Below are 27,286 nucleotides of genomic sequence, written 5' to 3' on the forward strand. Positions count from 1 at the left end.
AAAAGCAGGTGTGTGTGACAGATCTGTGTGTGCGTTTGATTGCAGAAGTTAAGTTGTGTGTGTGTGTTGCAGGACGAGCAGGAGCTGGAGCAGATCTCTGAGCAGGACAGGCAGAAGCGAGCACAGGTTGGGGACCTGAGACAGAAGGTGGCTGAAGCCAAGAGCTCTCTGTCCAGCAACCGCAGCCGCAGCAAAGTGCTGGATGCCCTGATGCAGCAGAAGCGCTCCGGAAAGATCCCGGGCATCCTGGGACGGCTGGTATATCCGCTCGCATTCACCTCCGCCAGACCATCGCTTTATGCTGTTAACCCGCTGGTGCTCTTCATTTAGGGGTTGCTTTGGTTGGTCATAAGTGATCGAACACCTAAATTCAACTTCCTCCATCCCAGTAAAACCAATGCAATTTATTTTTCTTCAATAATATTTTTAATATTGTATTTTAACATGATTTGATGGTATTTTTTAATATTTATGCAATAATTATGGCCTATATTTTATTATGGCCATTGAAAATTATTTTAAGAAATAATAATTTTTATTTTTTATTGCAGAATTTCAGGTTAAAATAGAGACTAGGCCTCAAAAGTAAAAACATTTGAAGGCAGATTAGCGCCGTCTTTTGTAATTATTTTAGAAATGCTGCGGCCATGTGTGTAATCCACTAGAGGTCTCTATGGAGCGGCTTGGGAATTCTCTTTTGAACGCATTTTTTTTTTTTTTTTGATGGATTTGAATATATATTTCAAAAAATCAGAAACACTATGTATTAAAGTTTTAGATGTTTTTTGTTAGAAATAGTGATTTTTTTCTTCTTTATTTTCTGTGTGCTGTTTTTGCAGATTTCCCATTTATTTCCTATGGTGGTCATTTTTGACCAAAGAGCACAAGTTGGGGTATAATATTATTATTTTTTTTCACAACCACTTAGCATGCTCGACTCATGCCCTCAATTTTTTGGTGTGTGTGTGAGTGGATGTGTCACTATTACACTCTTGATGTTTTAGTGTCGCCCCTTTACTGCTGTGTACTTTTTTCAGCATTGTGTCCGATTTGTAGATTGTACACACAAATGTTCGGAGAATTGTGTTTTTGCAGATTTCCCATTCATTTCCTATGGTCAGTCGAAACTGAAGACAATGAACGCTACTTTATTTTTTATATATATATATATAACCAATTAGCATGCTTGAATCATGACCCAACTTTGTTTGTGTTTATATACGTAATGCTAGAAAAGTCACCAAGTTTCATATCATTCTGATGAAGCAGTGTTTTTTACATTTAAAAACAGCCCGAAGAGCCCCAGAGGGTTGAACATGTGTTTCCGTGTTCCTGTCTGAACAGGGTGATCTGGGAGCTATTGATGAGAAGTATGACGTTGCCATCTCCTCCAGCTGTGGCTCGCTGGATAATATTTTAGTGGACACCATTGACACAGCGCAGAAGTGCGTGACGTTTCTGAAGGCCCAGAACATTGGTGTGGCCACTTTCATTGGTCTGGACAAGGTGGGAAAATTGACATGTGGCTCAATGCTGCTCCTTCTAAACCGACGTGCCCGTATCAGATGCACATTGCCCTGCCGAACCCGCATGTAAATTCTTGGTCATGTTTGTTCAGATGCAAGTGTGGCAGCAGAGCATGGGCTCCATCTCCACCCCGGAGAACACCCCTCGTCTGTTTGATATGGTGCGGGTGAAGGAGGAGAGCGTGCGGCCGGCCTTCTACTTCGCCCTCAGGGACACGCTGGTGGCCAGAGACCTGGAGCAGGCCACTCGAGTGGCTTTCCAGAGGGAGAAGCGCTGGAGGGTGGTCACGCTGCAGGGCCAGATCATCGAGCAGGCCGGTGAGTTTACTCCTGTCTGGGGCTATAGCTGTAGAGCTCAGAAAATGCCCTATTCCACCTCAAGCCTATTATACAGACAGGGCTCGATATCAACGCTTTGCCGGGACAAGACGGACCGACGGATTAAAGCAAGCGAATTAAAACGGCACTAACAAAAAATATCTAGGCAATCACCAAAATGCAAGAATGATTCTGCATTCATTAGTGATATAACACATAATGATATTGATAAATATAACACATAATGAACTGGTGGTTACAACCTGGCGCTGTTGACACTCCGCAGCCTCGAGGATAAGTCACAACACATGAGCCCCGCTCACACAGAGAAACTGCGCTAAACATTACAAACGAGAAGCGTTTATATTTATAGCGTATGATACAGTTAAACAACATCACTCAGTGCTTTTTTTCCTGAACACCATCATGACTGAAAACGACACTGATTTCAAGTGACAGATCCGTAAACAATTAACTAACATCAGAGGCCTGTTGCATGAAGCTAGCTGAACAAACTCAGAGTTTCAGAGTAGGTTTAGAGTTGGAAAAAATCCAGATACAGTAAATCCAACCTGGTTTAGATCAAGTTCAACCATTTCTCAAAGCTTTGTATAAACTTTCTCTGTCAGCTCAGGTTTAATCCAGAGTTAGCGATCAACTCTGAAGCGCATTCACCTGAAAGTGTGGCAAACAGCCAATCACAGCGTCCGCTTGAGTCACTTCTCTTCTGAAGATTGAGAGATCGTTTTGAAAATTATTATGAAATGTGTTTACAAAGCAGGAATACACACTTTAGTGTTGTCACGATACCAAAATTATGACTTCGATACGATACCAGACTAAAATATCGATATATCGATACTAAATTGATACCACAGTAAAAAAAAAAAAAATAAATAAAAAAGATAAGATGCTTAATATGACAACAGACCTTGTTATTATTCATTGTTATTTTTTACTAAAAATTCATGTGGCCAGCATGTTCCTTAGGGTTGGGCATCGTTTTGATTTGAACAATTATTGATCAATTACTATTAAAATTATCTCACAAATTTTTGCTATCTCAATGTATTTTTTACACTGGGGTAATTGTGTTGCAATAGCTTAAACACAGCACAAGAAAGATTGATTTCGAATGGTAAATTTAATTTATAAAGACGAGTAAACAGTAATAAAATAAGAACAAATAAACAGATTACAAACAATAGCACAAATAAATGCAATAGAATAGAAGATACAAATTAAACAGACTGCTTTATTTTTTCAGGTAGGTCTAACATTCAGATAAGAAACTGAATTAAAAAAAGCATAGTAATTACATTTAAAACAACATTGGATAATGTTCTTTGTAAAAAATTCAATAGCGTACAGATGAAACTATTAAAGTTACACAAGTCGATCAGTCAAGAGCAGTTGATCGTGTCTTTTTGTAGTTTGAATAGCAAATGACTGCGGTCCCTTTAAGACTAACGGACGCGTGGATCCTAAACACTGTTCCTGTTACTCGCTCTTCCTGAACTGTTTGCGACTGTGTTTACGTTAATACTCTTCTAGATGTGCACTGATAATTCTTTGAGTGTATTTGACCAATAATAAGCTGGAAAAGGAAGCAAATGTTTGCACTTGTATCATGTCAGAGGCGGCTTTATTACGGTAGGCTGTGTGTGTGCGCTTCAGATGTGAGGACGAATCTGCGGGGATTAGTAGAATTAATTTATGTGCAATCCCGCGTGAAATTCAGACCGATCTCACACTAACACTAACACACTGTCATGAGGAAAGAGTCCAGCAGAACGCGCGCTCGCCGTGCTCAGAGGTTAACCGGGCTGAGGGAGAATATGCCGGTGTGTGTCAACTCGCTTTCGGTCGGAGAGGAGAGCGCAGCTGGTATCGATACTGTAAAAACTGAGAATCGTATCGTTTCAGATATTCCAGTATCGATACATATCGAAATATCAATATATTTTTGACAACACTACTATAGTTTGAGAAGGCAGCTGAAAGAATATCTGACTAAATCAATGCATGATGTGAATCAAAGAAATATGCCTAATAATTATAGGTTCACAAAGAGCTCAAATGAATACACATTATTTAAAAGAATTATGAAAGCATGTATTATATTTATTACTATTTGGCTACTTGTCAATTAGGCCTAATATAATATTTATATGACCATATGAATTCAAAGTGATTAATTCATATAATATAAATATAATAAATAATTAGCATCAAAGATGCACAATTTTATTTCTGAAGTTCTCATTATAAACTGCTTTAATTTGGAACGAGAGATACAGGGGGTGTGGCTTTAGTGCATATTTGCTTGCAGCTGATTGGTCCAGTTTGGGTTTGCGATCTCTAACCCAGGATGAACTGGCTCCAGAGCAGGTTAGCCGTGTAGTGTCAGTTACCATGGTGATGAACACCGCTAAACACCAGTCCACCTTCTTGAGCCCCGAAAAACTAGTTTGCTCAAACTAATCTCGAACTTACCTGGGTAACAACCGAAACCAGCTTTGTGCAGCAGGCCACAAGTCACTTACATTTTAGATGTAATATTGAGTGTTTTTGAACTATTTCAGCAGCAAAAGTAGTTCCAAACAAAGATTCCAGGCAACACATTTCCAAACAGCAGAACCGTAACACGCAACAGTGTGTTACTGAATGATTCAGTGTTTGAAGGAATCGTTTGAATCCAAGATTCAATGACCTGTTCGTAGCCGACTGCCTCATTCTTGAATGAATCGGATCAAATTTGATTTGTAACAGCCGTATAGTGTCTTATTTTAATTAAATGTTTTTCGATAGGGACCGATACCACCAACATAGATCATTTAAACTAAACAATCTGATGTCTGTATCCCAATGTAGATAGCCAAAGGCTTATTTTGCATATTGCATGTATAGATATTAAATATTGAAAATATAATACCTGAAGCATAGCGTATATTTAATAAGATTAGGGGGCAAATGCTCTTTATAAAGCATAAAAATATCACAGATATGCAGATTTAAATATGTCGAAGCTAAATATGAACACTGGTGAGAATACTGCTTCAGAATAAATCATATTTACAACACGCAACCAAAAAAAAAAGGTTTTTTTCAGATAAGCACATTTTTTACTTGGACAAAACTCACCATGGACAAGTGAATGACCGATTTACTTGAACATGAGCACATGAACATGCTTAATGTCGAGCCCTGAAACGCTTAAAGTGGGGGGGAATAACTATTGAGCACATTAAAACATTTTTTTATTATTATACAACGTTCCAATGCAGCAATTTACATACAATTTTCACCAGATGTTGGTATTAGCTCAAGAAATAAATACAAATAAGGAAATCATAATACTACAAACCATTAAAGGGGGGGTGAAACACTCAGTTTCAGTCAGTGTCATGTCAATCTTGAGTACCTATAGAGTAGCATTGCATCCTGCATATCTCCGAAAAGTCTTTATTTTTTTTATAATTATATAAGAAAGATGCGCTGTTCCGAGTCTTTCCGAAAAAAGCCGAGCGGGTGGGGGCGTGTCGTGTGAGCGGAGCTAAATAATGACGTGTACTCGCTGCTGCTATTGTGTTGAGTCGAGTGCGTCGTAAAGCTGTGTCATCCCTAACAGCGGGAAAAGAACTTTATTCAAAATAAAAATATGGCTTTTAATCAGATACAGCCATACGTCTATGATCCGGAATCAGACCCAGAGGCTGCAGTTGAACAGGAGCAGCAGCAAAAACGACTAGAGCAGGACGTCTCTATGTGGTACAAGTTATACACTAACTATATAATACCGTATTTTCCGGACTATAAGTCGCTCCGGAGTATAAGTCGCATCAGTCAAAAAATGCGTCATGACGTGGAAAAAAACATATATAAGTCGCACTGGACTATAAGTCGCATTAGGGCAGAGCTGGAGCCGCGAGCACGCGAGCACCCGCGCGCGCATGCGACCACCTGCTCGCGTGCACTCGCTCGTGCCCGCTTCACTGCATAACCCGAGCAGAAGAAAGAAAGTTTGAAGTGAGTGAGAAACTTGTAAGGGACTGGCGAAAAGCAGAGGTTACTTTAATTGTGATGAAGAAGAAAAAGAAATCTACTTGCGGACTGTAAGCAAGATGGCCAGAGCTGAAGGAACGAGTCCACAGAGGCTTGAACTCTCTGCCGGGAGAGGCTCTGCTGCGCGAGACGAATGCTGTGAGAATCGTTCTCCGCTGCATGTTTTACTACATGCTGTTTGTATTTTGCAGAATAAGATTTCCTTTATGGGAGCATTTTGTTTGTGTTCAGTCTTTCTAAGTTGTTGTGTATAAGTAAATATTAGGCTACAGGAGCAGCATAGAGCGCATTCTCGCGGCTATATGTTTATTCTTGTCAGTCAGTATGAATTAAATTTGATATATAGGTCGCACCTGACTATAAGTCGCAGGACCAGCCAAACTATGAAAAAAAGTGCGACTTATAGTCCGGAAAATACGGTATGCTTAGCGGCTTGTGTTATTTACATATTTATACTTGAATTTTATCGTCGTATTTTTGTCTTTGAAGGTGTACATGTGGGAAGTGCAGTTGTGCACGTGTGTGTGTGTGTTTACGCGTGGTTTGTGTAGACGTTAGTAAGCGGACTAAAAAAAACACAGACATTTGAAGCAGTCTTACTCACCGCCTGCGGTTCTAACGTTGGGACCTTTATCGTTGGGACTGCTCCATCCTTCAGCATTAGGCGATCGGAAAATCCGGCGTCGAGCTGGGCCTTGTTTATGAAACAGTCGGCACCGAAATGCAGCGAACAGATATAAACATTCGCGCAACTCAGTTGCTGATCCGGAAAAGCAAATTACATCCACTGTTGCCTTAACGCGGGGTTTTGGGGAATCTGTGCAGGACTGTCTTGGTCTGGCAACCAAAAACGCACTTTTTTGGTGACATTATGTGCACATCACCTGTCCAGCAGCCTACAAGCCAGCGCTTTGATGGGCGTAGCCTGTTGCTTTCGCTCTCTCCCTCTCTCTCTCTCTCTCCCTCGCTCTCTCTCACGCGCTTCCAGTAGAATTGTCCGTACGGCCCATACAAGGAAATTCCGCCCCCATTAACGTCAAAGGGGACGCATGATCGCAAAAAACTTGCCGAAACGTATGACTAACCGGAAGTAGTATTTTTGACAAAGAAATACTCCCATCAAACGTCCACCTTAACTTTTGAAACTTTGTCTATGTTTAGTATGGGATTCCAAGTCTTTAACAGTGTAAAAAGATCAGTATGCATGAAACAGCATTTCACCCCCCCTTTAAATAAAAGTTGTGTAATAAAGTAAAGTGACACAGGAAAAAAAGTATTGAACACACTTAGAAAAAGCAATACACTAAGGCCAGGCAAGAAAACTGCTTATTTCACTTGGTAGTTCTACCTCCTACCTGTGCAAATTAGACTCGGTTGGGTTAGAGCGTGTTGTTGGGTTAGAAAAAAGCTTACCCACCTCTGTATGCAAGAATTGGACCTCTCGTAATGGGTAGAGGCAAAGAGCTCTCACAACAGAAGGATTTCCTTACTGCTAAATGGTCCTGTAAGCGCCATTGGGGCCTTTTTCCACAACTGAAAAGAGCATCACTCCGCCATCAAATGGCCATGCAAAGGAGCTCCTCGCAAGATTTCTGATCAGGGATTCAGAAGAGTAGCCCAAGGACCATTCAGAAAGAGGTCCAGAAACTCTGAGGTATGAGGTACAGTCCTGTCAGACGGTCAGAGAAAATGCACAGCCTCCATGCACACTTGCCATAGAAAGCTCCATAGCTTAAGAAAAGGCCTTGTTTTACCTTATTTTAAGGTTTCTACACAACATTTGGAAAGGTTTGAATTAATGGGAGAATTTAGTCTGGTCAGATGAGACAAATCTAACCACATGACATGTTTGGGGGAGACATGGCTTTGCATGTGACCCTAAAAATAGCATACCAACAGTGATGCTTGGAGGTGGCAGCATCATGGTATGGGGCTGTTTCTCTTCTCACGGTCTGGCAGAATCTGTATTCTTGAAGGGAAGACGAATGAAGCCATATACTGGGGAATTCTTGAGATTAATTTGTTGCCATCCTCCAGGATGATGAAGGTGGTTGGACCTTCCACCAGGGCAACGATCCAAAACACGCTGCAAAGGAGAGTTAGAATTGGTTCCAGAAGAAGAAAATGAGGAATTGCAGCCGATAATGAATATTGGATCGGTGTATCCATAGTCCAACAGTGATGTATTTCTGTGATGGTTTCTGCATGTGTGTGAGCTTTCTCTCTGCTTGTCCTCAGGCACCATGACCGGCGGAGGAGGGCGTGTGATGAAGGGCAGGATGGGCTCCTCCGTCTGCGCTGATGTCACTCAGGACCAGGTCAGTTTACAAGCTATCCCATCTTCATTTGGATAAACTATGTTGATTCTCAAATTCCAAGAATTGATATTTTAGTCTGTGGTGTTTCAGTCGATGCATGAACAAAACCTCACTGAAATTGTGTAGCACCTGTCATTCAGTAAGCTTTGTGCTTTGATACTTTAGATATGAAACGAGAACTTTCGAGTTCTGCCAGGTCCATCACTGAGCGGCAGTTTACACAACACCACTTTCGACTCCAAATGGAAAGCTTTTCATGTGTTCTGGCCAATCATTTACACAACTACAGCTCTTTGGTGGCCTCCGTTTTGCTGACCACCGGAAATTAGTTATTTTTAGGCAATAAAGTCTTAAATATGGATATTTTTGTTACACAAATGCACCACTTTGCTACAGAAGGCCTTTTTTAACCAACAAGAGGAATAACATAAGCCCCGTTTCCACCAAAATTTCCCAGAATAATTTGTACCAGGAACTTTTTTACAGGAACTTTTCTCCCCCAGACCTGCAGCTGTCTGCGTTTCGACCGCGATCTAAAGTACCGTGAAGATTAGGCAGATTAGTCCGCTGATGTAGGACTGCGCGCAACTGTAATCATTTTTGCGTGTACCGATTGAAAGATTTAGTGGACTGTTTACATGAGACGTTATCTAAACCGATCTGGTGTTTACATGTGATGACTTTCAATCGCAATCATTTCGTCACATGCAGTTTGTCTGCCGCATCAAAAATGTCTCCGCTGTTTTCTCCAGCAGCTGGAGTGTGTTAACTGTAGCCAGAGCAACTCTTAGCGGCCACCAGGACTAATACAGTATTATATAATAAGCTGTTTATTTGTTGTAAAGTGTAATAATCATCTCAGAAAAAAATTAATTCTTCTGTCAGGCGCAGTTAAAGTAAAAACTGCCTGGGGCAATATACGCTGTGTCATTACTCCAACATTATCTTCATAACTTACGAAATAAAAAGTTTACCCCTCAGAAAATCAAGCTTTCCTCTCGTCAACATGAGCGCGGCGCGCGCCGTCACGTCATGTAAGGACACACACTTAAAAGTAATCGGTCAGGTCGTTTACATGGTGAAAAATAGACTCTAAAGAAAATGAATAACGAGTATGGAAGAGATTCAAGCTGTGCTGCTTTTGCTGGTTATGTACAGGTTTACTAAAGAGGAAATTAACGACGACAGAAAAGAGCACTAATATGCAGATTCAGCAGCACTAGCATATTCAGAAAGCTTGTAAAGCTAGATTTAAAATGACAATGTATATCATTATCAGCTCATTGCACGTGAGATGGCTGAGATGAACGCGCGCCATCAGACAGAGAGCAAGACTGATATTTACTGAACGCAGAACGAACCTCGCAAAAGACTTTAAAAAATGCCGGTTGAAATAAAATGCTAAACCAATCAGCATGTTCAGCGCCCAAGTCCCGCCCTCGAAAGTTCCTGAACTTTGAAAAAGTACTACCTCGCGAGCAGGGCCGCTTGGAGCGGGAAATATTTACCCGGGACTTCATTTAGACCCTGGTTCCTGCGGCCTAAACACACCGAGTGCCACCCAAAGCTCCTGGGTAAAGTTCCTGTGGTGGAAACAGGGCTATACAAGGGAAGGGAGATGACCGCTATAATGTGGGGTAGCTGGAGACACAATTTTTTTTTTTTTGCAGCTTGTTTATAGACTTGTTAAGAGTGTGGACTATTGAAAATACAATCATAATGAAGTGAGTTTTTGCTTAAAACAGGCAAAATGATCTGCCAATGGGGTGAGGAAAATAATCTGATTTCTGTTCGGGACGGAAACAAGAAACAAGATTTCAAACAGAAATCAGATTATTTTCCTCACCCCATTGGCAGATCATTTTGCCTGTTTTAAGCTAAAACTCACTTCAGTTAGATTTGATCTTCAACAAAACAAGAACAAATGTCGTTTTGCTTGTATAGTAAATGCATCTTGATTTAAGAATTATTTGGTATTTAGACTAGAAACAAGACAAAATATTGAGTAGGAAGAGCATTTTTTGTAGTGCAGTCACAGAGATGGTGACCAAGAGACAACTCACGGACTGCAGCTTTAAATAAACAAAAAATTGTTTCAGTTAAAATAGTAATTTAAGTGTGTCCGTAGCTAAAGATCTGATTTGTGCGCAGCTGGATAAGATGGAGAGCGCTTTGAGCAAGGAGGTGACGCAGCTGCAGGACTGGCAGCAGAGGAAGCAGCAGCTGGAGGAGAAGGTGCACAGAGCCAGAAGTGAGCTGAGAGACATGAAGAATACCCTGGAGAAATACACAGCCACCATCCAGGTAAGCCGGCCCTCCAGCCCCGAAAGCAGCATCCACACGAGCCTCCGTTAACCAGTCATGTGCCTTACAGAGCCTGACCGAGCAGGAGCTCCATCTCCAGACTCAAATCAAAGACCTGGAGGCCAACGTCATCTCTGCCGCCCCTGATAAAGCCAAGCAGAAGCAGATGGAGAAGAGCCTGGACGTCTACAGGAAAGGTGTGACTTTATTCTCTCTAAAACAAAGATATTTTGAAGAACATTGGTCAACATTTTTCTTTAGTGTTTTCTTTAGGCTGAATTGTCTTGAAACCAAAGTGCTGCTGTGTCTGAATGGCAGGGGTAGAGTTTAAGAGCTGCTTGTTTGTCACATTAGCCGCTTTTCCACAGTCGGGCCAGTGTGAGCCTGGGCTGTCTACTTGCCGGCTGGGCCGATAGCCTCGGACCTGTAGCACTGAGCCCAAAATCACACTGTGTTCCCACCACCGTCACCCAGATAACAGAAAATGGGCAAAGAGGTGGGACGTGGGCGGAGCTTAGGTGGTGTGATGACTAACAGACAGCAGACAAACGGCTATCCAGCCGTCACTCAAAGTGGCCATGCCCTTAATTATGAAAAAAGTTACGGCTTTATATAATGTTAACAATTGAGTTATAAAAAAAAATACTCCCCTCACAGTTGTAATGAAGGGCAAAATGAGCCGTATAGGCCAAAACCACAATTTGTACTAGACTATAAACATGTGCTTTTCTGCTGTAAAGTTGGGCATTTTAAGATATATGACTCAATGAGGTTCTGCTCCTTCTGGAGCCAATCGAGGAACTGCAGTGAAGTCAGTGGGTTGTTTTCTATGTCCGCGGGTTGAAGCGACTATTATGTGATATAAAGACGCATGAGTGCGAATTTTAGCAGCAACCTTGCCAAAATAACACATTTTTTTACCCCCAAACACCATTTTCCCCCCCGGAGAACCCCCGAGAAGCTATTGTTTAGGGCTAGTAGTTGGCGGGTTTTGTTGTAAGTTGGCAACCCTGTCTGCACGTGCACTGGAATAAACGATCTTTGCCGGTGTTGTAAAAAAAACTGCATTTAATGAAACACAGAGTACTTAACCCAACATGATCATCATTTCTGAGAGAAATAGTGAAGGTGATGCAGATACAAACAAGCTCTCCGTTTAGGATTTGAACAAATATAATCCAAGCGCCTTTGATGACGTGATGATTACGTTACTGTTGATCATCTGTCCATCATCGGCTAAAGCCCGTCCTGATGATCTCATTGGTCAGTTACTGTTGATCATCTGTCCGTCATCGTCTAAAGCCCGCCCTGATGATCTCATTGGTCAGTTACTGTTGATCATCTGTCCGTCATCGGCTAAAGCCCGCCCTGATGATCTCATTGGTCAGTTACTGTTGATCATCTGTCCGTCATCGGCTAAAGCCCGCCCTGATGATCTCATTGGTCAGTTTCTGTTGATCATCTGTCCGTCATCGGCTAAAGCCCGCCCCGATGATCTCATTAGTCAGTTTCTGTTGATCATCTGTCCGTCATCGGCTAAAGCCCGCCCTGATGATCTCATTGGTCAGTTTCTGTTTATCATCTCTCCGTCATCGGCTAAAGCCCGCCCCGATGATTTCATTGGTCAGTTTCTGTTGATCATCTGTCCGTCATCGGCTAAAGCCCGCCCTGATGATCTCATTGGTCAGTTACTGTTGACCATCTGTCCGTCATCGGCTAAAGCCCGCCCTGATGATCTCATTGGTCAGTTACTGTTGACCATCTGTCCGTCATCGGCTAAAGCCCGCCCTGATGATCTCATTGGTCAGTCTCTGTTGTTCATCTGTCCGTCATCGGCTAAAGCCCGCCCTGATGATCTCATTGGTCAGTTTCTGTTGATCATCTGTCCGTCATCGGCTAAAGCCCGCCCTGATGATCTCATTGGTCAGTTTCTGTTGATCATCTGTCCGTCATCGGCTAAAGCCCGCCCTGATGATCTCATTGGTCAGTTTCTGTTGATCATCTGTCCGTCATCGGCTAAAGCCCGCCCTGATGATCTCATTGGTCAGTTACTGTTGACCATCTGTCCGTCATCGGCTAAAGCCCGCCCTGATGATCTCATTGGTCAGTCTCTGTTGTTCATCTGTCCGTCATCGGCTAAAGCCCGCCCTGATGATCTCATTGGTCAGTTACTGTTGATCATCTGTCCGTCATCGGCTAAAGCCCGCCCTGATGATCTCATTGGTCAGTTTCTGTTGATCATCTGTCCGTCATCGGCTAAAGCCCGCCCTGATGATCTCATTGGTCAGTTTCTGTTTATCATCTCTCCGTCATCGGCTAAAGCCCGCCCTGATGATCTCATTGGTCAGTTACTGTTGATCATCTGTCCGTCATCGGCTAAAGCCCGCCCTGATGATCGCATTGGTCAGTTACTGTTGATCATCTGTCCGTCATCAGCTAAAGCCCGCCCTGATGATCTCATTGGTCAGTTACTGTTGATCATCTGTCCGTCATCGGCTAAAGCCCGTCCTGATGATCTCATTGGTCAGTTTCTGTTGATCATCTGTCCGTCATCGGCTAAAGCCCGCCCTGATGATCTCATTGGTCAGTTTCTGTTGATCATCTGTCCGTCATCGGCTAAAGCCCGCCCTGATGATCTCATTGGTCAGTTTCTGTTGATCATCTGTCCGTCATCGGCTAAAGCCCGTTCTGATGATCTCATTGGTCAGTTTCTGTTGATCATCTGTCTGTCATCGGCTAAAGCCCGCCCTGATGATCTCATTGGTCAGTTTCTGTTGATCATCTGTCCGTCATCGGCTAAAGCCTGCCCTGATGATTTCATTGGTCAGTTTCTGTTGATCATCTGTCCGTCATCGGCTAAAGCCCGCCCTGATGATTTCATTGGTCAGTGTCTGTTCGGGGATAATTACTCCTCTGTGGAGCGAGGCCAGACCGAACTGCCCGACCTAAAAATGTTGTAGGCATGGCTAAGTTCGGCTGGCGTCCAGGCTAGTACAACCCATCAATATTTTACAATAATAAGTGATACATTGATCATATTAGGCATGTGCCGATATCAATTTTTCATGTTGCGATTAATTGATGAAGTTTTATCACGATATACGATATTATCACGATATTGAAATAAGTTGCAAAAAAAAGTGTTGCCATAGCAAAACAGCTTTAAGAACTATTTTTGTAATAACAAAAATAACTGAATGTTTAAATACAATAATGCATCAAAATATATACAAATCTGGAAAAAAAATAAGAGACCCCTCATTGAGAAATCAATGTTAAGTGGTCTCTTGATATTTTTCAGAGCTGTAAAAGTACAATTTTTAAACAGATTATAGTGCAAAAGAATTAGGCTATAAAGAACAACAGGTAGGCTTACAAATTACAATAAGGGCTCATTATTTAATGCATTAACTAAGATTGAGCAATAGCTACATTTGGTACAGAAAGTATAATGTTTTTGGTAATGTTAGTTAAGAAATACTGATCATTGTTAGTTTTATCTTAGGTCCATTAAAGAAGTTATTTTGATTTTGATTGTAATGTTATTAAACAGTAACTAAGAAATTAACATAGAATGATTAATTCTTTATAAGTATTTTTCATTGTCAGTTTGGTAATAATGAATTAACATGTTAACTAATGAAGTCGTATCTCAAAGTTTTACTGAACAATAACAAATAATCAGAACAGTTCTAATTATTAGGGCATGTTGTAGTCCAGATTAAATCATAAAAATGTTTAAGTTTTAAAATAAATAGCCTATTAAGTCTTTAAGTATTATGTATTTGGTGCTGTGATGAACAACATTGAGATTACAAAAACGAATGGCTGTTTTAAAAACTACACGCGTTTTGTTTGTTTGCTGGTTTCCGGGGTAACAGCCGCATTCTGCAGTTCATCAGCGCCCTCTGCTGTCACTGAGCGGCACTTCAGCAGCGCGTCTCCTTCACCGGTTCAGTCGTGTGCAAACGCACGTTGGGCTTGTTTATATCTGAGCGCGTGTCCCTTTTAGTGTTGTCAAAAATATCGATATTTCGATATATATCGATACTGGAATATCTGAAACGATACGATTCTCAGTTTTTACAGTATCGATACCAGCTGCGCTCTCCTCTCCGACCGTCAGCGAGCTGACACACACCGGCATATTCTCCCTCAGCCCGGTTAACCTCTGAGCACGGCGAACGCGCGTTCTGCTGGACTCTTTCCTCATGACAGTGTGTTAGTGTTAGTGGGTCTGAATTTCGCGCGGGATTATACATAAATTAATTCTACTAATCCCCGCAGATTTCGTGCTCCACATCTGAAGCGCACACACACAGCCTACCGTAATAAAGCCGCCTCTGACATGATACAAGTGCAAACATTTGCTTCCTTTTCCAGCTTATTATTGGTCAAATACACTCAAAGAATTATCAGTGCACATCTAGAAGAGTATTAACGTAAGCACAGTCGCAAACAGTTCAGGAAGAACGAGTAACAGGAACAGTGTTTAGGATCCGTGCGTCCGTTAGTCTTAAAGGGACCGCAGTCATTTGCTATTCAAACTACAAAAAGACAAACGATCAACTGCTCTTGACTGATCAACTTGTGTAACTTTAATAGTTTCATCCGTACGCTATTGAATTTTTTACAAAGAACATTATCCAATGTTGTTTTAAATGTACTTACTATGCTTTTTTTAATTCAGTTTCTTATCTGAATGTTAGACCTACCTGAAAAAATAAAGCAGTCTATTTCATTTGTATCTTCTATTCTATTGCATTTATTTGTGCTATTGTTTGTAATCTGTTTATTTGTTCTTAATTTATTACTGTTTACTCGTCTTTATAAATTCAATTTACCATTCGAAATCCAGCTTTCTTGTGCTGTGTGTAAGCTACTGCAACACAATTACCCCATTGTAAAAAATACATTGAGATAGCAAAAATTTGTGAGATAATTTTAATAGTAATTGATCAATTGATCAATAATTGTTCAAATCAAAACGATGCCCAACCCTAAGGAACATGCTGGCCACATGAATTTTTAGTAAAAAATAACAATGAATAATAAGTTCTGTTGTCATATTAAGCATCTTATCTTATTTATTTATTTATTTATTTTTTTACTGTGGTATCGATTTAGTATCGATATATCGATATTTTAGTCTGATATCGTATCGAAGTCATAATTTTGGTATCGTGACAACACTAGTCCCTTTGACGCAGAATACAGCGGTGTGGAGCATTTATACGCTTGATGGGCAAAGTATTCTTGAGTGCATTATAAAAAATTGATAAATTGTTAATAAATTATTATTTACGATATTTTAAAGTGCCCACGATAACAATATTGTGCATATTCATTATCGTGATAAATCGCATTATCGAAAATCGGCACATGTCTAGATCATATATAATTAATAAATTTGTCAAGGTTGCACATTAGTCCCACAGAAATAAAGTGGTAGTTACCGTTATTTTAACAAAGGAAGAGAACGTGTACTTATTCAGTTGCATCTGTTTCTGTTTATTTGTAGTCCCAGGAGTGTTTACATCAAATTTAGATAGAATGACCAGTTCTACAAATTTTCCACCATATATACGACCCGAGGAGCTTTAGCACACACTCCTATTTTCAGTCTGAGAAACAGAGGAAGCTCCTGGAAAACTGGAGTTGCTTTTTGATATCCATATTTAGTGCCGCATATGTCATAAAATAGCCTGGTATAAAGAGACGGTACTGACAGATGACAAACACATGATTGCGGTGGCCTATATGCTGCATCTGATTTCTTCAAGCGGTCAGATTTACTGCATGTGTACTACGGTAGTCTCACAGACAGACTGGTGTGTGTTGGCCAGTCGATTGACACTAGATGTGATGTTTGTTTTTCTGCTGAAGACTTTGAGGCAGCGTCCACTAAAGCAGGGAAGGTGGAGGCTGAGGTGAAGAGGCTGCACACGCTCATCGTGGACATCAACAGTCATAAGCTGAAGGCCCAGCAGGACAAACTGGACCAGATCAACACACAGCTGGATGAATGTTCCTCAGCCGTCACCAAAGCCCAGGTGGCCATCAAGACTGCCGGACGGTCAGTACCACATCCACTGAGAATGATGGGGTTAATTTTTAAAGTTTTTATAAAAATTAGGCCTGAGTGTTGACAAATTTCACAATTCTATTCCAATTTTATTTGATGATGATTATGTTGGATATATGTTAGGTACATAGCAAGTTCTCAAAATAACTAATGTTATTAACTAGTTGGTGCAACAAACCCCATTCCAAAAAAGTTTGGACACTGTACAAATTGTGAAAAAGTGGAAGTTTCAATATTTTATTCAGAATACAACATAAATGACAAAATGCTTAAACTGAGAAAATGTATAATTTTAAGGGGAAAAAAGTTGATTTTAAATTTCATGGCATCAACACATCTCAAAGTTGGGCCAAGGCCATGTTTTCCCGTGTGTGTCATCCCCTCTTCTTTTATATCAGTCTGCAAACGTCTGGGGACTGAGGAGACGAGCTGCTCAAGTTTAGGAATAGGAATATTGCCCCATTCTTGTCTAATACAGACTTCTAGTTGCTCAACTGTCTTAGGTCTTCTTTATCGCATCTTCTTCTTTGATGCGCCAAATGTTTTCTATGAGTGAAAGATCTGGACTGACGCCTGCGCTTCTGGATCACGTTTAGATATGGCTTCTTTTTTGCCCTATAGAGTTTTAGCCGGTGACGGCGAATGTCACGGTGGATTGTGTTCACCAATGTTTTCTGGAAGTATTCCTGAGCCCATGTTGTGATGTCCATTACAGTAGCATTCCTGTGTGTGATGCAGTGCCGTCTAAGGGCTGAAGATCACCGGCATCCAGTATGGTTTTCTGTCCTTGACCCTTACACACAGAGATTGTTCCAGAGTCTCTGAATCTTTGGATGATATTATGCACTGTAGATGATAACTTCAAACTCTTTGCAGTGTTTCTCTGAGAAACTCCTGTCTGATATTGCTCCCCTATTGTCCGCCGCAGCATTGGGGGAATTGGTGATCCTCTGCCCATCTTGCCTTCTGAGAGACACTGCCACTCTGAGAGGCTCTTTTATACCCAATCATGTTGCCAATTGACCTAATAAGTTGCAAATTGGTCCTCCAGCTGTTCCTTATTTAACTTTCCCGGCCTCTTATTGCCACCTGTCCCAACTTTATTGGAATGTGAAGCTCTCATGAAATCCAAAATGAGTCAATATTTGGCATTTTGACATTTCATAACGTCTCACTTTCAACATTTGATATGTTATCTATATTCTATTGTGAATAAAATATAAGTTTATGAGATTTGTAAATTACTGCATTCCTTTTATTCACAATTTGTGCAGTGTCCCAAATTTTTTGTAATCAGTTTTCTACATTACTTGAATATTGAAGGTTAAAATGAACTGATTTGTATACAAACACTTCAATTGCACACAAATGGCATGCTTCCTCAGATTCTTTAAAGTAAAATAGCAGATAAAACATCTCAATTCATTCAAGCCCACACAAGAAGATTGTGTTTTAGGCACTTCATGAGCCCATTTTACTGAGATTGACTTCATGTAAATCTGTTCATCTTTCGGGATGAGCGGTGTCCTCCTTCTGCAGTAATCTGAAGAAGTCAGAGGACAGCGTTTCTCAGCTGGAGAAGGAGATCGGTGAGAATGAGAAGCTGATGGAGGAGCTGACGGAGCAGCTGAAGAAGCTGGAGGAGCAGGCCGGGGAGATCATGCAGACCTACCAGCAGGCTGAGGTACCTCCCGCTCCCATCCTCTGAACACATTAGGGGCTGGTTTCTGAGTGTGTGTGTGTGTAGGAAGCTCTGCCGGAGGTCCAGGAACAGCATCGGGGTGTCCTTCAGGAGATCAAGGCCCTACAGGAGCAGGAGCACGCGCTGCAGAAAGAGTCTCTGAATGTGCGGCTGAAGGTGGAGCACATCGACACGGCCATCACTGAGTGCAACAACAAGATCAAGCACTGGGAGAAAGAGGTACCGCTTACCCTATCTGTCGCTCGAAATATAGCACACATTCACCATTCAAAAGCACCCCGTATCCGATGTTTGGATTTACACTGTACGCTGGTTAAACAGCCCAGACATTAACCGGAAAAGGAAGTAAAACGACACGGTATACAATGGACACAGACAAAATGATTATTCAATGTTTTGCTGTCTGCACACATCTTTAAAGGGATCCCCTGGTGTTTAGACTTGTACAACAACTTGCTTTAAATGACATTTGCACACATTATGAAAAAAAAGGCTGAATCGTGGTCAGTAGCTGAGGAGCTTAATGTCACGGCAGTATGCGCAACCATAACGATCAGTCTATGATCTTTTAGCCCCGTTCTCTGGCATTAGTTTATTTGCCCCACCTGCCCTCCTCACATCCTTCCCCATTTCATCTCTGTGTGCTTGCTAGAGCCAAGATCGGGCTCAAAAAATCAAGCCTAAGCCTGTGCACGTTGTGTCCAAGCCTGGCCCAACACATTAGCTGTAATTGAGCCTGAGCCCGATTGAAATCTGGCCATTGTTTAACTCGTGGGCGTTCTGATGAGAGCGAGCCTGTAATGAGCGACGCGGACCGCTGTAATCAGCTCAATAATCCACACGCACGCTCATGAACCCTCACCGGTGAAGAGATGTTCGCTCAAATCCAGCTCAGACATTTATCTGGAGCTAACTATACTTGTAGCCATTAAACAATGTTTTATTTTTTTCATATTTGTTTAAATATTATTTTAAAATTTCATCTGATTATGATAAGTGCAAAGATGCGAGTGGGTCAGAAATAAGTCAAGTTTGGGCTCGGGCAGGGAATCTAAACTCTAGAGCTCGCTCTTGGCTGTGGTTGTGTGCGGATCTGTTTTTACTACCGGTCCTGTGTATTCCTCCTGTCCTTCCCGCTCTTTTACCCATTATAGGGTGTTTGTTGTTTCGTTGTTTAATTGATAAAAGCCTGCTCTTCCTCGTGTGCTTTCCTCAGGCCGGCCGGCTGTCTCTGCACCCCATCGACGGGTCTCCACCAGAAGAGCTGCCGGCACTGAGCCCAGAGCAGATGGAAGAGCTCGGCCATCCAGACGTCATCAAGAACGAGATCGCTCTGCTGGAGGACCGCTGCGCCAGCATGAAGCCTAACCTGGGAGCCATCGCTGAGTTCAAAAAAAAGGTACGCGGATCATACTCACTCAGTTAAAACCACTTCTAAGTGAATAAATAAAAACTTTAAACTAAATACTGTATGTAAATATTAGGGCTGTCAATAATTTTAGGGAAATCCAACAGATATGAGCTGCATTTTATTCAGCAGCTCATTTCAAATTCAAAGGCCGCAATATGAGAGAGCGACCCGAAGCAATGGTGAGATTATTTAGTCTCATTCATTTTATTGAAGATGTTTGTGTTTTTGAGCCGTTTGCGTTGTCTTGCTTTACTCATTTGCGGTGATGCGCGTCATCAAATCTGGCTACAACATACAGCCACATATAAAGCCTATTACACGCTCTCACGCGTTTATTTATTTACCGTTTGCCAGAAGGAAAATTTACATATGTGGTTTAAACAACCAGATGCATTTAGGCTGCACTTGTCCAGCTTCGTCTGAAATGCTTTCAGACCCCCTCACTGCACTAAATGCTCCTCTTACTCAGTCATGTGGTCTTGTTTCCAGTCTAAATATCTAACAGTTCTTAAATCAAGATGCTTTACTAGATCAGCTTTACTAGATCAGTAAAACCACATTAGATATTTGTTCTTGTTTTGTTGAAGATCAAATCTAACTGAAGTGAGTTTTTGCTTAAAACAGGCAAAATGATCTGCCAATGGGGTGAGGAAAATAATCTGATTTCTGATTGAAATCTTGTCTCTTATTTTTTTATTGTTTCCACCAGCGCAGCAGTTTCTTTTAATCAATAAAATAAATATAAAACGAAGGAGAAGCCTAAAAAAGGCCCGAAGCCTGGCCCGTGTTTTAGGTATGATGTGAAAAGCGGCCCTAGGGGCGTACACAAGTCAGGGCCCGTTGGTCTCGGGCATTAAAGCAGGGCTCTAATGGGAATATATCATCTTGGAGAGAGTTTGACCTGCTGCCTGTCGTAACCGAAGGCTGAACGGGGAATGATTGACAGCTGCCACGGAGGGAAGACGAGTTTCACGATTGTAACACTTCTGTCCCTATGGAATGGCTTTAGATGACTTTGTGCCAGCAAATCATCATATAAGAGTGATTGCTGAAGGATCATGAGATGATGCAGCAATATGCATTTCAGATTATTAAATCATCATGACAGGCCTAATCTGAGCGCGTGTGTGTGTGTGTGTGTGTGTGTGTGTGTGTGTGTGTGTGTGTGTGTGTGTGTGTGTGTGTGTGTGTGTGTAGGAGGAGCTGTACCTGCAGAGGGTGGCGGAGCTGGATGAAATCACCACCCAGAGAGACGGCTTCAAGAGAGGCTGTGAGGATCTCCGCAAGCAGAGGCTGCACGAGTTCATGGCCGGATTCAACATCATCACGAATAAACTGAAGGAGAACTACCAGATGCTGACGCTGGGAGGAGACGCGGAGCTGGAGCTGGTGGACAGTCTGGACCCCTTCTCTGAGGGCATCATGTTCAGGTGTGTGTGTCTTCACATCGCACACACACACACTGCACCATCCCAACTGAGCCCTTTAGGGCTGCAGCTGCCCATTATTTATATTAATCCAGTATTCCACCAGTTATCCCATCGAGTAATCGGATAAGTACTTTTCTCTTTATTAAAGCGCAATACTAAATAGGGCTATACTTTTTATACACGATGTTCGTATATGCAGCCGAACATGACGTGAAATATCCGTAATCGAACTATCCTGTTTTTAAAGTGCCATGTAGCGCAATTTTTTTTTTAGTCTACATGGAGCACTGTAAACGTCCGATATAAACACCTCAATCGGAATAAAAATGCCCAAACCGAATGAAAGTGTAATCGGTTTGAGAGGGGTGGGATAAACCTTTTCATGAACCGATCAAATGAAGATATGTGACCATTTAAATGACCTGACCCGATTACTTTTGAGTGTGCGTCCTTACATGACATACAGCGCGCCTCCACACACAACATACCGGCAGTTCAATAGGGAGTGCGCGTCTCTTAAAGGGGCCGCACTATATTCCTACTCGTGGAATATGGACCTCCTCCTCCAGTATGGTGTGTTACTGCTGCGCTCTCAGGTCCGCATGACAGCTTTCACATTACCAGTTTTAAAGTCTTAAACCTTTACCAAAGTCTTAAAACTTTTACTTCCGTTCAGAAACAAAACCTTTTAGTTTTCTTTACCCGACTGCTTCATGCATTTTTACTCCTTACACTTTTCCTTCAGCTTTTCAGAAAGCTGCGATTGGCAAACGGAAAGCAAGAAATTACCGTAATAAACCATATTTTGGCAAAAAGCGCTATTTGTCTTTAAGGATTTTTTTAAGCGCGCCAAATGTTGAGGATTTACGGTCAAATAGCGCTTTAATATGCTGGCGCCAACACTCGCATTCTAACAGGGTTAAGCGTAATGTATTCTGATGTGTTTGATCTGACTGGGTGGGCAGCTGTCAATCTCAGGCCCAATCGTAGATCCGCCCCCATCATAGGTTGGTTGTTTTGTCTGGTCTGCACTTGTGGCTACGTGCGTTTTCAAAGAACATGAGTCTTTGCACACGGAGTCCGATATTTTCGCATGCGTTTTTTCATATTCGTGATCGGAAAAACTCGTCACGCACAGAGACCTTGCACACTGAGTCCGATGCTTATTAATGAATGTGTTACGGGGAAAAACGCAAAACAAGACAAAGTGACGTCTAGTGAGGATGATTTGTTTGTCCTGAGGAGATATTGGGTTCATCTAACGTTACTCCTGTGATCGCGTAGAGGAGAGTTTCCCTATCAAGCGGGATTATCCAGATCGACCGATTCAAAGCTGCAGTTTCAGTGGCTCAGTTTGATGCTTCGCTAGCGGTACTGGAGACATATTTAAAAGAAGACCACTAATTTCTGTGAATCAATTGATCCCGAACACCTGGCAGTATGTCTATGGATCCGATCACACACACACACACACACACATACACACACAGACAGACAGACAGAGCTTTACAGACCCTTACGAAACAAAAATATATTGCAATATATTTGAAAATATCATGCAATATATTCACATATAACGTTATGGGATTTAATATTTATATTTACCAATATATTGCAATATATTGAAAGCGGCCATCATTTGTATATTTTCCAATATATTGCATGAATATATAATATATTTTATAATGCCATCAATATATTATTCCATGTATTAAAATATATTTCAAGAAAATATATTGGTAAATATATTTTCCTTTCGTAAGGGGAGACTTGATGTGCTATAATTATAGCTGTGATATAATAATATTTGTGGTATTTTTGCTAGAATAATATGTATGGTGGCTCTGAGTTGTCAAAACGTCTCAAAATGCGTTTTTACGGATGCGAAAACGCAGAAAATCGAACCTGTTCCAAAAAAAATTTTGACGGATGAAAGTCTCGGAGGCAGTGTGCAAGCGTGATTGACATAACGTGAGGTCGAATTTATTTTTGGAAGTGCGTAAATTATTATTCTAGCAAAAATACCACAAATAATATTATATCACAGCTATAATTATAGTACATCAAGTCTCTGTTAAGCTCTGTGTGTGTGTGTGTGTGTGTGTGTGTGTGTGTGTGTGTGTGTGAGATCGGATCCATAGACATACTGCCAGGTGTTCGGGATCAATTGATTCACGGAAATTAGTGGTCTTCTTTTTAATATGTGGCTCCAGTATCGCTAGCAAAGCATCAAACTGACACTTTGAATCGGTCGGTCTTGATCCCGCTTGATAAGGAGGGGAAACTCTACGCGATCACAGGAGTCTCTCCACATCTCCTCAGGACAAACAAATTATCCTCACTAGACGTCGCTTTGTCTTGTTTTGCGTTGTTATCCCCGTAACGCATTCATTAATACGCATCGGACTCAGTGTGCAAGATCTCTGTGCGTAACGAATTTTTCGGAATACGAAAAACCGCATGCGAAAATATCGGACTCAGTATTTTGATATCAGTTTCTGAGTTTATTTAATGTTTCTATAACTGAATCAATAAAAATAGAATGTTTGAGAGTTTCTGAGATCATTTATAATGCTTTTAGTAATGCGTCGTGTTGGTCTTAAATTTCACTCATAATGGTCTTAAAAGGTCTTAAAAAGGTCTTAAATTTAACTTACTGAAACCTGCAAGAACCCTGTAGTAGGTATCATTGAAAACATCAATATAATTACGCCCAAGTAGACTTTAAATACTTTGATTCGTATTGTTGTTGTATTTTTGTATTCAGATTTTAACCCAGAATGACATTTTGTATTTATTTATAATAAACACTCACGTGAGTAATTAAGAGGGCTGAAGTCACTTCATGTGTTATATTTGTAAGGTTATGACTCTGCTTTGGACACGAGAGTCGTCTGTGTGGTCAGGTGTAGCTGATCTGGTGACCGCTTTGCTCTGCTCTGTGTGCTCGTAGTGTGCGTCCTCCTAAGAAGAGCTGGAAGAAGATCTATAACCTGTCTGGAGGAGAGAAGACGCTCAGCTCTCTGGCTCTGGTGTTCGCTCTGCACCACTTCAAGCCCACGCCGCTCTACTTCATGGATGAGATCGACGCCGCACTCGACTTCAAGAACGTCTCCATCGTGGCCTGCTACATATATGTATGTCCATTTGCCCACTTACACCACTCCCAACACACACATGATGCACCAGCACGCGTGTCTGCTCGCTGAACAACTCGACACATTGGGGAGACTTGAACAAATGAGATTCCACAGTGGTTGAGCCATATACCAGTTTAAATACACTACTACACTTTTCTTGCTTTGTATTTGTCTTGTTTCTAGTCAAAATATCTAAAAATTCTTACATTTAAGAAACATTTACTAGATAAGCAAAAGGAATTGTCTTGTTTTGTGGAAAATAACTCAAAATTAAGAGTTTTTGCATAAATGAACAAAATAATCTGCCGATGGGGTGAGAAAAATAAATAATCTTAATTCAAACAGAAAACTAGATTATTTTTCTCACCCCATTGGCAGATTATTTTGTTCATTTATGCAAAAACTCTTAATTTTGAGTTATTTTCCACAAAACAAGACAATTCCTTTTTCTTGTCTAGTAAATGTTTCTTAATGTAAGAATTTTTTGATATTTTGACTAGAAACAAGACAAAAAAACTAAGAAAGAAAAGCATTTTTTGCAGTGTAGTAGTTGACCGATTTCTGCTAGTTTTTATTGCACTTGCACAAAAGCACCTTAAAAAGTTTATCTGCACTATATTTCAAGTCCTCTGAAGCCATTTGATAGCTTTGTGTGAGGAACAAACTGATATTTAAGCTTAAATTAATATCCTGTCTCTTTCTGTTCTCTTTTCTTCTTGAGTCTCGCCATCATTGTCCGACTCCGGTTTGATCATAAAAGGCTGAACAGTTTCTGTCATTGTCTGTCTGTCTGTCTGTCTCTGCGTGAGCTTATCGGAGCTGCTAACGCGAGCTCTTGAAGCTCCGCCCTCTTCCTGAAAGGTGTGATCAGCTAATTTGCATTTAAAGGGACACACACAAAATGGCGAATCAGGAAAATCACCATCAGTTTGTACAGGGAATTAAAAAAGATGTTGCTCTCCAGTTCTAACTGCCATGTTTCTCTTGAACTTTCCCACATTATTTCAGGAACAAACCAAGAATGCTCAATTCATCATCATCTCCCTGAGGAACAACATGTTTGAAATGGCCGACCGTCTCATTGGCATCTATAAGACGCACAACACCACCAAGAACGTGGCCATCAACCCCAAAACCATCGTCCTGCGCGAGGTCGAGACGGCATGAGTGCGGCGTGTACATCACGCGCTCGCTCTGATGGTTTGTTTCCGCATCGCTGTTCATCGCCTCTCTCCAAACCTTTACAGGCCTCATCTTTATTCTGTGCTCTCTGCTTTTAGTGCTTTTTTATTCAAATGACTTTTTACTGTAGTATATAGTAGGTGTAACACATGCAATATTATCATGTTCTCACTGCACTGCAGTTGAATGTTTTAAATAAACATTAAATGTGCTATGAGTTCTGTGACATTTTTTACGTCTAAACTACAACACAATAAGCACATGATATCTTTCAGCCTTAAAGGGACCTATATTATGCAAAATGTACGTTTAATAAGGTGTTTGAACACCGATGTGTGTAAACAACCAGCCTATAACGGTAAAAATCCACATAATACTTTTATAATTCCCATCAGTCATAATCAATATCTCATAACAGGCTGTTTAACATTTGCTTTTCCTAAATCCTCACAAATTAAGATATTATTAATGAAACCTGAGATTTCTCTCCATTCCTCTCAAACTTAAAAGATCCAAAAAAGTCATAGAGGCATCAGAGAAATACCTAATCGAGTGTCTAAGCCTAATCCAAGCACTCGAGGTGCTTTTAGAAACAATACATAGTGTCTTAAAAAAACACTGGAAAAGTTAGGAATGCACAAACAGTTCATAAACATAGGCTGGAAAGTAGGTCCCAAATGTCTCGAGGTGTCTCGTAGTGCTCATGTTGTCAGTGTGCTCCATGCAAGGTCAATGTCTTAAACCGGAACTGTGGGAAGAGGGCATCATGGGTAATGTAGTTTAGTTCTGCAGATCTAAAAGGGAGAACCTCTTAAAGGGGTCATGACATAAGGAATCGGGCTTGATTTCATTTTTTGAGAGGTCATTGTACTATTAAATAAAGACCTCAAAAAGACGTTTTGTACTTTCTCCACTTTGTGACCTGATATTTAAATCTGACTAGCTCCACAATCACACATCCAGGCTTACTTCACCTCATCGCAACTGTGTTTTAACAACGTCACATTGGAGGATTCAAAGCAGCGTTCACATAGAAACGTTTGTTGGAAACTCAATCTGACGACTGCTGCGTCGCAAAGCTTAAGTAAACCATTCTGTAATACTTTGTCTATAAATAATGGTTTTGTGTTTATAGAGGTTTTAAAAAACATACATGAACAACTAATTTGTGCTTTTTCAACTTTAAATTAAGTTGACCCTCAAGGAACATGTAAAAAAAATAATGTGACCTCTTAACTCTTCCCTGGCCGTTGATGGAAATGTCCTGCTTTGTGTTTTCACTGTGATACGACAGAGGGCGCTATTACACTTCATCTAGCACAGTCACACCTGATCAAACACAGGCGAAGAAGCAGCAGAAACAAGAGATACATGCATAAGAAAAATAACTCCATCACCAATATTAAAACGGCACATAAATCAACATGCACATGCCTTTTTTTTAACAGAGGGACTTCTTGAAAATAGATTAGCTTCACACAGACGTCTTCTAACTGTCACAGTACTTAAAGGTAACTCCAGACTGTCTTTGATCATCCTGGAGGTGATCATTGGCTGAGCCTTTGCCATTCTGGTTATTCTTCTATCCATTTTGATGGTTGTCTTCCGTTTTCTTCCACGTCTCTCTGGTTTTGCTCTCCATTTTAAGGCATTGGAGATCATTTTAGCTGAACAGCCTATCATTTTTTGCACCTCTTTATAGGTTTTCCCCTCTCTAATCAACTTTTTAATCAAAGTACGCTGTTCTTCTGAACAATGTCTTGAACGACCCATTTTCCTCAGCTTTCAAATGCATGAGTAATCTT

General features: G+C 41.1%; 1 protein-coding gene across 2 annotated transcripts in view; it reads left to right on the forward strand.

Moving 5' to 3' along the window:
* smc4 (structural maintenance of chromosomes 4) overlaps positions 1-25,698 on the forward strand; it is a 76,231-nt gene extending 50,533 nt beyond the window's left edge. For both annotated transcript variants that reach the window (XM_067449932.1, XM_067449933.1), the window contains exons 12-24: positions 73-258; positions 1,345-1,506; positions 1,619-1,844; positions 8,148-8,227; positions 10,379-10,531; positions 10,602-10,728; positions 16,418-16,607; positions 18,156-18,300; positions 18,364-18,537; positions 19,535-19,717; positions 20,927-21,159; positions 24,113-24,296; positions 25,308-25,698. In XM_067449932.1, coding sequence (XP_067306033.1) covers positions 73-258; positions 1,345-1,506; positions 1,619-1,844; positions 8,148-8,227; positions 10,379-10,531; positions 10,602-10,728; positions 16,418-16,607; positions 18,156-18,300; positions 18,364-18,537; positions 19,535-19,717; positions 20,927-21,159; positions 24,113-24,296; positions 25,308-25,466 — 2,202 coding nt within the window. In that variant the 3' untranslated portion in view covers positions 25,467-25,698. The remainder of the gene's footprint in view (positions 1-72; positions 259-1,344; positions 1,507-1,618; positions 1,845-8,147; positions 8,228-10,378; positions 10,532-10,601; positions 10,729-16,417; positions 16,608-18,155; positions 18,301-18,363; positions 18,538-19,534; positions 19,718-20,926; positions 21,160-24,112; positions 24,297-25,307) is intronic.
* Positions 25,699-27,286: the final 1,588 nt, after the last annotated feature.

The sequence above is a fragment of the Pseudorasbora parva genome, chromosome 8 (assembly GCF_024679245.1).
Source record: "Pseudorasbora parva isolate DD20220531a chromosome 8, ASM2467924v1, whole genome shotgun sequence".
Taxonomy (NCBI): domain Eukaryota; kingdom Metazoa; phylum Chordata; class Actinopteri; order Cypriniformes; family Gobionidae; genus Pseudorasbora; species Pseudorasbora parva.